The sequence below is a fragment of the Prunus avium genome, chromosome 1 (genome assembly GCF_965620075.1).
Source record: "Prunus avium chromosome 1, drPruAviu1.hap1.1, whole genome shotgun sequence".
NCBI lineage: Eukaryota > Viridiplantae > Streptophyta > Magnoliopsida > Rosales > Rosaceae > Prunus > Prunus avium.
Window position 1 is genome coordinate 47073273 of NC_142284.1, and position 12972 is coordinate 47086244.

At 37.8% G+C, this 12972-nt stretch overlaps 2 protein-coding genes across 3 annotated transcripts; one reads left to right on the forward strand and one right to left on the reverse strand.

The window, feature by feature from the left end:
* Positions 1-493: 493 nt before the first annotated feature.
* On the forward strand, positions 494-1505 carry LOC110771093 (protein SMALL AUXIN UP-REGULATED RNA 51-like). The gene has a single exon (XM_021975340.2). It carries the CDS (start codon positions 815-817, stop codon positions 1130-1132), a length of 318 nt encoding a protein of 105 aa, XP_021831032.1. The 5' UTR covers positions 494-814; the 3' UTR covers positions 1133-1505.
* A 4883-nt stretch (positions 1506-6388) lies between these two features.
* LOC110771072 (filament-like protein (DUF869)) lies at positions 6389-12627 on the reverse strand. 2 transcript variants are annotated; one of them, XM_021975308.2, is made up of 7 exons: positions 12189-12627; positions 11543-11628; positions 11081-11197; positions 10414-10654; positions 7860-10302; positions 7489-7531; positions 6389-7178 (listed from the first exon to the last, which is right to left on the reverse strand). In XM_021975308.2, exons 3-7 carry the CDS (start codon positions 11180-11182, stop codon positions 6735-6737), a joined length of 3273 nt encoding a protein of 1090 aa, XP_021831000.1. In that variant the 5' UTR covers positions 11183-11197; positions 11543-11628; positions 12189-12627; the 3' UTR covers positions 6389-6734. The 2 variants fall into 2 exon arrangements, with proteins under 2 accessions (XP_021831000.1, XP_021830999.1); XM_021975307.2 differs by having other exon boundaries at positions 11543-11603; positions 12189-12626.
* Between the last annotated feature and the right edge of the window lie 345 nt (positions 12628-12972).

Here is a 12972-nt window from a genome sequence, read left to right on the forward strand (position 1 = left end):
TGAGAAAGCGAGAGAGGGAGGGATGCGGGAAAAGTTACCAATGGGCTCTGGGGGATTTCAAAGCTGAAACCCAAAAAAAAGAAAAAGAAGGAAGAATGTGTCAAACGACACAAAAACAGGAGACAAACCCAAATATGAACCTTAGTTGAAACTTGAAATAAATAGCATCCTAAACAGAGAGCATGAAAATTGGAAAAAGTTGTAGCTATAGGCTGCTAGACTAGTACACACTGGACTGGACATTGCATTAGAGTTTACAACTTTTTAATATCAATTTCCAGGAAATTGCCCTATTTCCCTTTTATCCTGAGACAAAGTTTTGAATGGAAGAGGACTAAATAAAGTAAATAAGTTGAAAAGGAGAAATAGTAGGAAATTGGTGGGATGTTTCTCAAAGTGAAAGGACATTAATGAAGACAAAAATATTACTGGAGAGGAGAGAGTTGCATGAAAATTGAAATGTGAGTGAGTGATGAGAGAGACGAAAGAGGGACCAAGTTGTCCATTGGGAGGGCAACAAGGGGATGTAAACCCAATGGGGTTGGCTCCCTGCATGTCTTTGAGCTCACACAAACCCCTATAAACACCCTCCCCCTGTCTTATATCCCTACAACCCCACATGACTCTGCTTCTCTCTCTACTCTCTGCCCTCTCAACTCAACACTCAGTGTCTCACCATAAATACCCCTACGCACCCCCTCTACCTTCTGTACCTTTTACTCAGAACTCCAAATCCTCAATTTGATTGTAATTTTGATTTTGATTTTGATTTGAGGAAACAGACACAAGCTACTCAAAAAGAAAAACAGATCAAATGGCTATCAGAAAATCAAACAGACTTCCACAAACAGCCGTGCTGAAGCAAATTCTCAAGAGGTGCTCAAGCTTGGGGAAGAAACAGCAACACTATGATGAACAAGGCCTCCCTTTGGATGTCCCCAAGGGCCATTTTGTGGTTTATGTTGGAGAAAACAGAAGCAGATACATTATCCCAATCTCCTTCTTGACTCGCCCTGAGTTCCAAAGCTTGCTTCATCAAGCAGAAGAAGAATTTGGATTTGACCACGACATGGGTCTCACAATTCCTTGTGAAGAAGTTGCTTTTCAGTCATTAACATCCATGCTCAGGTGAAAAAGACAAGATTTTCAAGTCACCACTAGACTAGCCTAGCCTAGCCTTGCTTGTTAGTTGCTTTGGGAGAAAATGGCTGAAGATTCCAGATGAAGCTGCTTTACTGCTTCTCTGTTTTTAATTTTCTCCTGTATTTTTTTTTCCCTCTGTTTTGGGATTGTTCTCTTACAAATTTGAATTACAACGACTCTCTCTGTCTGACCCAAAAAGAAATTCAAGAAAAACCCATTGAAATTATATAATCTGGGTTTGGAATTTGTAAATCTGATCAAGTTTGAAACTTTCCTCACGGTGGTGGTGTACCAATGTACCCTGTGGGAGAAGGAATATTAATAATATTATAATTGGGGTTGTCACCCTTTTTCTTGTTTCAGCTGCTCTTGTTTTCTTTTCTGGGTTTTGTCTGATGTGCGTGCATACCCATATATTGTGCTGCCCTGTATCTCTCTGGTTAACTTTACTCAACATTTTAGCAGTTAAAACTGTTAAACAGCAGCAGAGATTCGTAACGGATTGTTCTGTTGAGAAATATTTTGCAAGCAAGCAACATAAAATATGGAGCAGATCGATACGATCATGCATGTTCTGTTAAAATTTGAGGGTCATCAAGTATTGCACAATGTTGTGTTGTGTCAGTCGGTCGATAAATTTCAAAACACCACTAGTACCCTGAATCTGCATCCATGTATCATGTATGTCTTTATGCTTGTTCACCAATGAAAATCTGATTCTGCACTTCATTTTCTTTAGTTTCTTTAGTTTCCAGGTAACAATAACATGGAATATTCTGCTGAATTTGGTTCAAAAGTTGCATTATAGCAACCTTTAATTGCTGTCCCACGGTCCCACCAAATGGATGGTTCAGATTTCAGACCCACTTGACCTTCTCCTCCATTATAAATCTTTGGTTTTACTGTTTCATCGTCATCATCTTGTATTAAAATATTATATCAGCTTCATCCATCCGCTGCTGCAGCGAGTCCTCCAGACACAGCGTTATTGTAGGGTAGAATGGTAATTTCAACACATTGGCATTTGCATTCTAGTCAAATACCGTACATGCGATGCTCCCTCGCATCGATGTCTGGACTTTTTGCGCCCTTTGAACCAACTCACTTTTTCCGGTTGTTGAGTTGAAAACTAAAATCTTGTAAAACTTGAAAAATAATGACAAACTTCCCTTCCCTTGATATGCTTTTTTATTTTTTTTATAAATTAAATTAAAGTTTTTCTAAGGATACTCTTATAATTCCTTAGGTTGTTGGTTGGATCAAAGGAATTATGGGATATAGTATTGAAAAAGGAAAAGATAAGATCATATATCCCACCTGCACATGGAAATTATAGGGAAAACATTTGATCCATCGACGAAAGACGATGACAAAACAATCCAGATATATATGATACAAGGGCGAAAACGATGACAAAATTGTACAACGTAAATTAGAATATACAAAGAAATGCCCATGCCTTGAAAAAGATTCTCTCTTTCTTTTTCTATAACATAATTTGTCTGGGCTAAAATGAACCGAACATCTTATAGAAATTGCAACCAAACCCCGAAAAAATAGAAGTCATACTTAATGGTAAGGCAGGAGGCCCCAAGATGTGCTTTAAATCTTTGACTTTGGGAGGTCAGTCTACTGTTTAGCAGAAGTTTGAAACAGAACATGGCTACTTGGGCTAGTGGTAGTGGAGGAGAGTCCTTTGAGAAGTAGGCCGTTTACTAGGAAAGCAATGGAATTAGAAAAAGAGAGATTTATATTCAGTGAACCAGGCTGCTGTGGCCTGTATCCATTTCCAATTACACACAAATTAATTAAATATTTAACTTTAATAAGTTTAGAAGCCACCACTGACTCGAAAAGCTACCCCCTCCAGCAGCAGCATCCGCCATTTTGTGCATGTTCATGTATCACCCTCCCTCCCTAGTCCCTACTAATTAAGGAATTAGCAAGAGAAGCCATGAATCTTAACCCTCATCATGCATTTAGTGGGTTGGTTGATTTTGATACAGTTAACCATGAATGGCGGGTTTAATTAATCAAATATTGAAATAAAGCCAAAACAAGATGGATGGATCATCCGATCATGGAGGGTGGAGACCCCAAAATTAAGAAGCAAGCAGGGTCAGGGGACCACTCTGTTGAAAAATATACAAATTTCACATGTGCTTTAGCCCCTATAGCCTATGGTATTAGTAGGACGATCAGGAAGGAAACACTTTATATTTACATATAATCAACAGTGTCAAATTAACACTCAGATAATGGTTTTTATGAATCAGTCAGTATCTGCAAATTTTTTTTAAATTTTTAAACAAGTCATTATCTGCCTTAAGTGTTGGAAAATTTGGTTTATGGATGCTACTTTCTTGCAAAACTTCACATAAATATATATTAGAAAATTGTAATTTACATTGATATAGTAGATTAAATAAAACCAATGAAATTACAGCAAGATACTTATCTTTTGGGATGTAGAAGTCGGTCTCCATTGATATTTGAGTAGAATACTAGTTTTAGGTTGAGGCATGTCATTCATTGTCCGTAAAGAGTAGATTTCGCCCCTCAAAGACAATGTCTCGGTGTAGCAACGTTGTATGACACCCTACCCTTTAGGATACAACAACCTACTATGACTCTCATAAGCTTAGACTCGCTACACTTGGGTCAGATGAACAACTCAAATATTTTCCTCTTATACCCTACTAAAGAGAATGGGCTTAAATATATAGTTAGTCGCCTCAACAATAAGCTAAGGCACTAAAAGAAATAGTAATAAAAGCACATAATTATCTGCCCGTTTTCACAAACTTAACAGCTATAATATCAGTAAATTAATGGCAAAACAATGTAGCTATTGCAAAATAGAAATTGGTCAACCAAAACTGACGCAAATGAATTTTGAATTCAAATCTTTAAATGCCAAAGGCATTGAAAACAATTAAGTTTGTATGAAATTGCCACACCAAAGCTTTTAGAATAAAGTTGCAGAAAGACCTTTAAAACAAATAAAAAAATATCCTAATTGAAGACTAAAATTGCTCCAACTAAAACTCACGCAAATAAGCTTTTGAAATCAAAATTAATATATACAATCAGATCATAACAGTGAATTCATATAATAAATTTACAAAATAAATTCAGTTTAAACTTGTAATTAAATCACACAAAATCTGGAAACATAAAATAAATTTTATATTTTGAAATACTCACAAAAATTCCAACATTAAGAACCAACTGTATATGTATATGTCTATATATTTAGAGCACTTAATCCATATATAATAAGCTCTGCAACTACAGTCTACAACAAGAAGAAGAGGGAAATAACTAGTGATTATAATAACATGGAAAACTGAAGACTAATAATACAACTTAGAAGGGAATAGATGAAGAGCAGCGGCACTAGCTAGTACTCAATGATGCAATGCAATGCAAGTATCAAATCAAGTAGTTCTCAAGTCACCACCATTATATCAGCATCCAGCAGGCAACAACAAGCATGGCATAATTGAATAATTAAGGAAGGGCTTTTTGTTTGGAAGAGACCCACCTTTCCTTTAATTATGATAATTTTTTCTGTCTTGGGTTCTTTTCAAATCATGAATATTATAATTTCCATCCAAATGGATTGAAAGAAACGTCTTGCTAAAATATTTATATATAAAAAAAATCCTATGTCTTGATTGAAAAAGGCAATAACTTTCGCATGAATCTATCTATCTACTGATGAAAGGAAAAGTAGTAAATAAAATGAGGTAAACCACTTTCCTTTCCATTGGCGTTTTTTCAACTCAAAAAGAAAAAAGAAAAGGGAATGATGTGCAAGCAAACTCATCAATCAAGTCAAGCCTTGTAGATCTTGAATTGACATCACCAAAAACAAATGTCAACATGAAAAAGCAGAGGAGAGATGAACAACAAGTACGTGCACTGATATTAAATGCTGCATGGATGATATTATTCATCTTTAGTTTAGACTGTACAAGTTTGCTGTTGTTGTGTTTATATTATGTGTATGAATCATGATGATGTATTTTGAAGTGGGTTTGTTTGAAATCTGAGCTTGACCATAATGCTTTTGCTATCTACTTTGATTCTTTCCCTCTTGGAGCGGAAAGAGTCAGAGAGTTGGGTGTTGGACAAGGAGAGCCATCTATGTTGGAAGGTGTAGGGTAGGCATGTTGGATTTTCAACTCGGTTCATATATATCACATTTCTGTGTTTCTCTTCTGGCAAATCGTGGGCTATACCACATTTCCTTCCTTTTCCTATATCTTCATCTTCAACTTTTGAAGCGATTGAGCAGCAGGCTTTCTTCAACCAACCCCCAGATATTTTAACCCAACTTTCAAACAGTCCTACACGGAACCAAAGGGACAACAAAAATATCAAAGAAAGATGCAGAGGTACAAACAAGTGATATTATTATTAATCACTTGACTGACAAAATCTTTTTAACATTTTTTTTGCTGAAACTGTGGATAGTCTTTAATGAAATCGACAGTAATTGTTTCAAGGGAATTACTTAATACAACTAATAGCTTTGTTAAAAGTTACAACAACAATTTAACCATTATTTCACAACATTTTGTGCACAAAAAAGAAAGGCCCCTCAAACCCTTCAATTTATACATGTAAAAAGGATGTCGTGCAACAGGAACGATTCTTGTGATACAGCCTGACGAACGCGGAACATCAAAACTTTAGCCTTAATTGAAGTGGAACATTTCCCCAATATTTACGACACCAAAAACCTCATGATGATTCCTAGACTCTTTTTATTTTTTTAATAATACTACTCTTATCATATTTGTATACCACATTCTCATAACACCTTATGTGACAGATGAAGATTTTGGGCTTATAAAAGAAACAAAAGTGTACTCATGTATTATGGATTGTACTCAAATTCCCGGAAATCGAACATGTCTTAGTCATATATAATGAGAGAGCAATAAACTTGTGGGTGTATACAACCGGTGACACCAAAAACAATTCACACAAGTCGGGGATGACCCCACCATACCTACCCTATATCTATTCGACCAACTACTTAGCCCATGTCACTATTCTTTCCAAACCCATAAACCCCGATGGGTGATAACCCATATCCATTAGACGTTTCAATCCAGTAGACCTGGATACAAAGACCAAATGCCTTTTGGGTTTGAGCACATAAATTAAAAGCCCATGGCCGAAGCAAAATTCCGAATAAGCAGTAGAGAGATCTTCTGCCGAGAAGAGCGAATTCGTACGAAAACTGTGACATACATTATATTCAAATACTTTGAAGCAGTCCATAAACTATGTCATGGTTGAATTAACCAAAATACAGAAGGCGTGCAAGAGAGAGAGAAACAAATTAACAGATATGGATATCATATACAGAGCCATTAGTTACAAAATTACCTGACCTTCACAAGTATTCCCCTCAGATTAAAGCTTCAAACACCTAGGAATTCCCAACAAATGATTTTTCTATCACACGACACGAATGAAGGAGGTCTCCATCTTTGGTGCTGCTTCTAATTATTACTTTTTTAACGGTCTTTCCAACCACCGAAATATATTATTCAGGTTCTCGAGCTGCAAGTCTAATAACCATTCTTTCCTTTGGAGGAAAAGAATCTGCTGAAGCCGCGTTGATATTTCTCTGGTGTTGGGGTAGAAGAGGCAGATGAGGAAGTTGACTTGGTAGGCCTGTGTTTTGGATATTTGGAATTGACTGGTGATTTCAAGAGAGTGTTCGCTTCTGTATCGGAGGGGCTACATGGGGTGTTATACAGATTCACCGGTGACTCGCTGCCCCCTCTGTTTACATTGGCAAAAGCAGCGCCTTCCATCTCGGCTTGATCTGAGTCTCGCACCGTGGTAGCGGGTTCGTCCTCAGTGAACCCTTCACCCTTTTGACTCCTCTCACTGTACGGAGATCCCATGTGCTCTGTTTGTGGATGCAAAGATTTCAACTGCTTGCCTAGAAGAAATATGGTTTCTTGACACTCGGCAAGCTTCTCTGCTGCATCAGCCAACTCCCTGTCCTGTAACGACAAAATATCAAGTTCAAACTATTAGCATCTTGAAAATACAAAAGCATGCACAAGGGCTAACTGACAGAAAATAAAACAACTAGCTAACCCCAATTAATTCTAGAATTCTGTTGAACTGAGCTTTGAATAAAAATATATTCGGGATAAGAGCTCCTAAGTACAAATTCTTGAGTGACTGATCAATACTTCTTTTGATATGATTGAAAATATCTGGTGATTTTTTTTCCTACGACATTTCAAGTTGTTAAAAGCCAGTCTCTCCAACTCCAATTTTAGAAGCACAAAGTGAACGTAGCCTCACCTGTTTGGTCTTGAATTCAGTCTCAGCTGCCAAGAGCTCATTCCTAAAGAAGATTAAGAGATGCAGAAGTTAGAGACAATCACAAAACCCAAGACCAAGTAAATAGTTTAATTTTTTCACTCAATTTCAACCAACAGTGATGCAGAAGTTAGAGACAATCACAAAACCCAAGACCAAGTAAATAGTTTAATTTTTTCACTCAATTTCAACCAACAGTGTCATGCAAGTCCAAGGACTAAAAACACTAGTTTCTGGAACATATAAATAGCTACTTTTAAAATGCGGATATAATGCAACTAAGTAGACTGGTGCTTCGGTTCTGAGAGTACATATGGCAGATGCCACCTTATGGAACAAAGATTGCAACTAACCTTTTCAACTGCTCTTGAAGTTCCGTGCCTCTGGCCAAAGCATCGTGATGATTTCTTTTTTCTTCTTGAAGCTCACTTTCCAGAGTTTCAGTTCTGACTTGCAGAAGCTTCAGTTCAGCTTCTAATTCCTCAGCCCGTGCCTCTAGTGACCTGTATGATTCTGCCATACATCTTAGCTGTGTTTCGGCTAAGCTATTTGAATTTTGAGCAGAAGCAAATTGTGATTTAGCTTCTGCAAGAAGCTGTTCAGTTTCCTGCAACTGAGACTTTGTCATCTCCAGAGTTTCATTACATCTTTCCAAATCCATTGCAAGGTTATCTTTCTCTGATTTCATTTGTTCGAACTCCTCCAGTGAGATTTTGCACGGTGCCACATTTGATTCATACCCAGAGACTAGATTTCCATCATCAGGAACTTCAGGGTTAGAATGATTAGAAATGTGGACACAAACATTTTGATATCTTTCTGACGAATCCTTCTCAACTACCTTATTCTCCGGTAATGCTACCTTGTCAATACAATCAGGACTATTAGTTTCTGTTTCAACACCCTTGTAGCCTAGAACATTAAATTTCAGCTCACTGACGTTTGCTAAAACATGAGCGAGGCCAAGAACAAAATCAGCCAAACTCAAGTTTCCATGAATAGCTTTATTAAATGCGCCAGAGAATTCTTCAATCTTATGGCTTAATTCATTGCCATCAGGAAACGTGTCATGCACTCCCATCACTTCTTTGCCCAAGAATAGCACAAAGTCATGAATCAAAGAAATGCCAGATGCCAGATCTTCGCTCATTAGTTCCATGGTCCCCCTGGCTGGCTGGGACAAAGTGATTTCCTTTTCTGTAGTTAATCCAGAATCCTCAGGATTTGCCTGCCTGTCACATATGGCATCTGAGCTGTGAACTTCCTCAGAAATGCAGTTTACAGTGTGCGGGTGCAGAGTATCTTGTGCTTCCTGGACGACATGTTTGATATCCTCAATAACTTTACCAAAATTAGTGTCCTTAGATAAGAGCTCCAATAGCATAGAGATTTTTGATCGGAGCTTCACCAGGGGCAGCTGGTTTTCATCAGATTCAGGACTTAATCCAGACAGTTTCACATTAGAAGATGCCTGATCACCTTCCAAAGGACTTAAATCATGCTGCTGCTCTGATTGGATATCTTTTTCGGCTGTGACATCTCCTGAAGCATCATGATTCTCTCTTTCTGATGTCTTATTGTTTGGACCATCTGAAATGGAGACGGCTCCATTCAAGTCATTTGGCAAACAAGCCAACTTCTCCATCTCCAGAAAGTCATCCATAAGATTCAAATGGTTTTGATTTTCAGCTTTGTTTGACTTTTGATTGCTCTTCTCCTTCCTGATGTGAGAGAGATCAGACCCCAATGTTGTAGCCCAAGACTCAGCACAGCTTCTGTCATCATCATTTCCATCTTCAGACAAGGAGGTCAAGCTTGGCGGATTACTTGCATTCTGACTTGAGGAACCTTCAGTGGTGATTTGTACAACGGATTTTGGGGAACCTTTGTGTTGATTGTTGATTTGAAGTTGTGCTTCTAATGTTTGAAGCTTGCTGACTGTCTGAGCACACATACTCCTTGAAGTCTGCAATTCGCTGTTGCGCTTTGCCAAAGCTTCTTTCAGCATCTTTGTCTCTTCTTCCATTGCTAATAAACGTTCTGTGAGAAATTCATTCTCCTTGTGAAATTTCTGTACGTTGTCAAGAGAAAACTCAGTCACTGGGGACATGTGTGGACTAGAAGGCTTAACAGGAGACCTCCTTAGACGAGTTTCTCCATAATCTCGGCCTAAACTCTCAACCTCTAACTTCATTTGGGCAAGTGCAGCGGGACCAGGTAACTTCTTCCGCACAAGACCACGTAATCTTTGGCACTCTGCTTCTAGCTTAGCTATTTTTTTAACACCCTCCATATGCTGCTTGTTGGCTGCTTCTGCAGACCTCATACTCATGTCCTTTTCCTCATTACGAATCTCTAGCTCCTTGGAAGCTAAATGGAGTTCATATTTCAGAGAATTTATTTCCCTTTCACAAGAGTCAATGTTGCTCTTAAAAAGCTCAATTTCAGCCTCAGCTTGTGACTTCTCTTCGTTTATCTTGAATAGCATATTTGAACGCTCTTGTAAAGACCTGGAAATAGCAGCGTTTTCAGCAGCCGACCTTAGGAGTTCTTGGTCCAAATTAGATATCTTTGCTTCAAGCTCAAGCTTGATTTTTTCGCATTGTTTGGTTTTGCTGAAAACAACTTCTTGTAATTTGTGTTCATGATCTTCCTTCAGATTTCGTATCTGCCGCATGCACTCTTTAAGAGCACCATCCAAATGTGAGGCCCGATCTTCAGCAGTGAGCTTTAAAAGAGTCACAGATTCTAGATGAGTTTTTAACGCGAGAGCTTCTGCTTCAGCCTTTTCCCAACCTGCAGGAAGTAGGTGCTTAAATATACCAAATTCTCTAAAGTCAAAAATCCTTTACCAGAATTTGATCAAGAACTCATTTTTTCTGTAGTCGGGTTATATCAATATCATACCTGAGACAGCTTCTTCGGCAACTTTAGTATGCTGTTTAACCAGGCTCTCCTTGTTAGTCATCTCTGTATTGGCTGCGGAGAGCTTTTCATTCAAATCTGTAATTTCATCCTCCAATGTCTGAACTTGGTCCTCATATGTCTTCACTTGATCCTCATAAGTCTTCACTTGATCTTCCAAACCGGTCAGATGTGAATATTGCTCGACAGAAATTTGAACATAGTTTGGTTTCTTGTATTTATCCTGATTGTAATAAGCAAACCAGAAAAGAGAATAATTAACATGTTGCACCAAAATTCGAAAGAAACAAAGAAGATAAGCTGGTGAGCACAGTATTTATTGAAATAAAAGAAATAACAAACTCAACAGCAGCATGTTTGTGTCCCAGGCTGTGTATACATACATACATGCATTAGACAGGGCTATAGCAAGTGACAAATGTGGGTTGTCTCCCACAACATTTAATGAATAAATATTGCCCTAATTAACTAGTATACAACAGACCTAAATAATTCCATCAAACTAAGGCAGAAGTTGCTGCGTAACAAAAACCCATGAGAAGTGCCCACTTTCAGGGTCAATGTTGCGAATATGCAAAATGTTCGAAAGGCAACGGTATTCCTGATCAATAGAAAGGGAAGCAGAAAAAGATATCATGACAGAACTTACTTGCTCTGCCTCGGTTGCAAAAGAGTCTGCTGCAGCTGCGGCCTTCTCAGCTGCAGCCTTGTCAGAAGATTTTTTCTTCCACGGCCAACTGCGTCGGTCCATATTAGACTGTGAGGTCTGCAAAAATTATGATTCAAACTGACAATTGTTAGTTGAGAGAAAAAGGAAAAACAAAAGAAGTGATTAACAAAAATGACAGATTAGGAAAAACAAGGGAACTTCATCACTTGTAACGATATAATGAGCTGAAATATTTGATAATACGAATCTACATTTCTACTCTTATAATCTTTTAATGAATGATATTCATGATGATCTGTTTGTAAAACAAAAAATTAATGTCAACTAAATCAAACAATGGTAAGAGAATCTGAAGTCTCATTTCTCTCCCTACACTTTTAGCAACCTGCAAGAGCATTGGGAGGACAGAAATGCAGATACATATCATAAAAAAGGACATACCAACTAATGCAGAAGAGAATATGCCGAGATCTCGACACGGAGCTATTTTGAGCTGGAGATCCTACAGATTTGAAGAACAACCGTACCTTAAAAATTGAAGGTATAGAAATTAAATAATAAAAAATTATAATGATGAAGAAACTGATATATTCGATCCAGTTTGAACAAAGACAATATATGTGCAACTGTAGACTGTTAATTTGAAAGACAAGTGATATTTGTAATTTAACCCAAAATTGATATGCTGAGCAACAGTAAAAGACTGACACTGAAAAAGCTCAAAATCTAATTCAAAACGGAAATAAATGGCCATATTTGAGAAACCGAGCTCGAAAAAAATTATTCAACACAAAAAGATGAACAGGAAATTGGTCGAAACCAGCATAGAAGCCTCACCGACAAAAATAGAAGAAGAAAAAAATACTACATGTCCAATTTGATAGAGTAAAAACTCGCATAAAACCAGAGCATGTTTTCAGAAAACATAAAAAGGAGGAATCAGAAACACAAAACCGTATTTGTTATTTCTTAATTTTATATATAAATGTATTTTTCTCTCTTTTCTGAGAACCTTCTGGTAGATGCCAATGATGAACAGATAAAGAAAGAAGTCGATGGTGACGAAATGGCTCAGGAATCGGCTTACCGGAACAAATGCAGCTTCGGAAACACTCCGATACCGAGAGAGTATGAGACTCCGAGATAGAGACCACAGAGTTTTCCGATATTCCGAAATGGAGATCCGAAATTCGGATTTACTTATTCGGTAAGTCTCGATTTTGGAGAGAGAAAGAGAAAGAGTGCGACGGAGGTGGAGGTGGAGGTTTCGGAACAGAAGAGCAGAGAGAGAGAGGAAGGAGAAAAAGAAGAAGAAGAAGAAAATGGTGGTGTGGTGGTGTGGTGGTGGTGGGTGTGACCGTGCGAGTAGAGTGAAATATTCGGACTTAGGTGTCACTTAAAAGGCAAGACGTTAGAAAAAAGCTCCAAAAACCATCACATTCAATTTACTAATAAATTTTTGAAAAAGAAAAAGAAATGAGAGGAGAAGAAAACAACAAAAACAAATTAATTAAAGCATCGGGGAATGGTTCTTTTTCTTTTCCTTGTTCTTCACTTAATTAAGAATCTGGCAATATTTATTTCTTTTGGCAGCCAAGTAGGTTGATGATATGACGAATCTAGCCCTGAGAGCAAAGAGAATGGCGGGGGAGTCCCACCTCCTCTACGCTTGTGCGGGAAGCAAGAGGTGAGCTGTAACGCGATATTTAGAAACTTCTGTTAGGCTGTTGGCGTATTTTCATTTTTTCTTCTTTTCTGTTTTGTTTTGTTTATTTTTTAGTTTTTTGTATAAAAGGCTATTTGGCGTATGTTATGTTTACATTGTGTTAACTTTAACGGGGTTTGGGTTTGGACCACCGTCCCTAGAATCG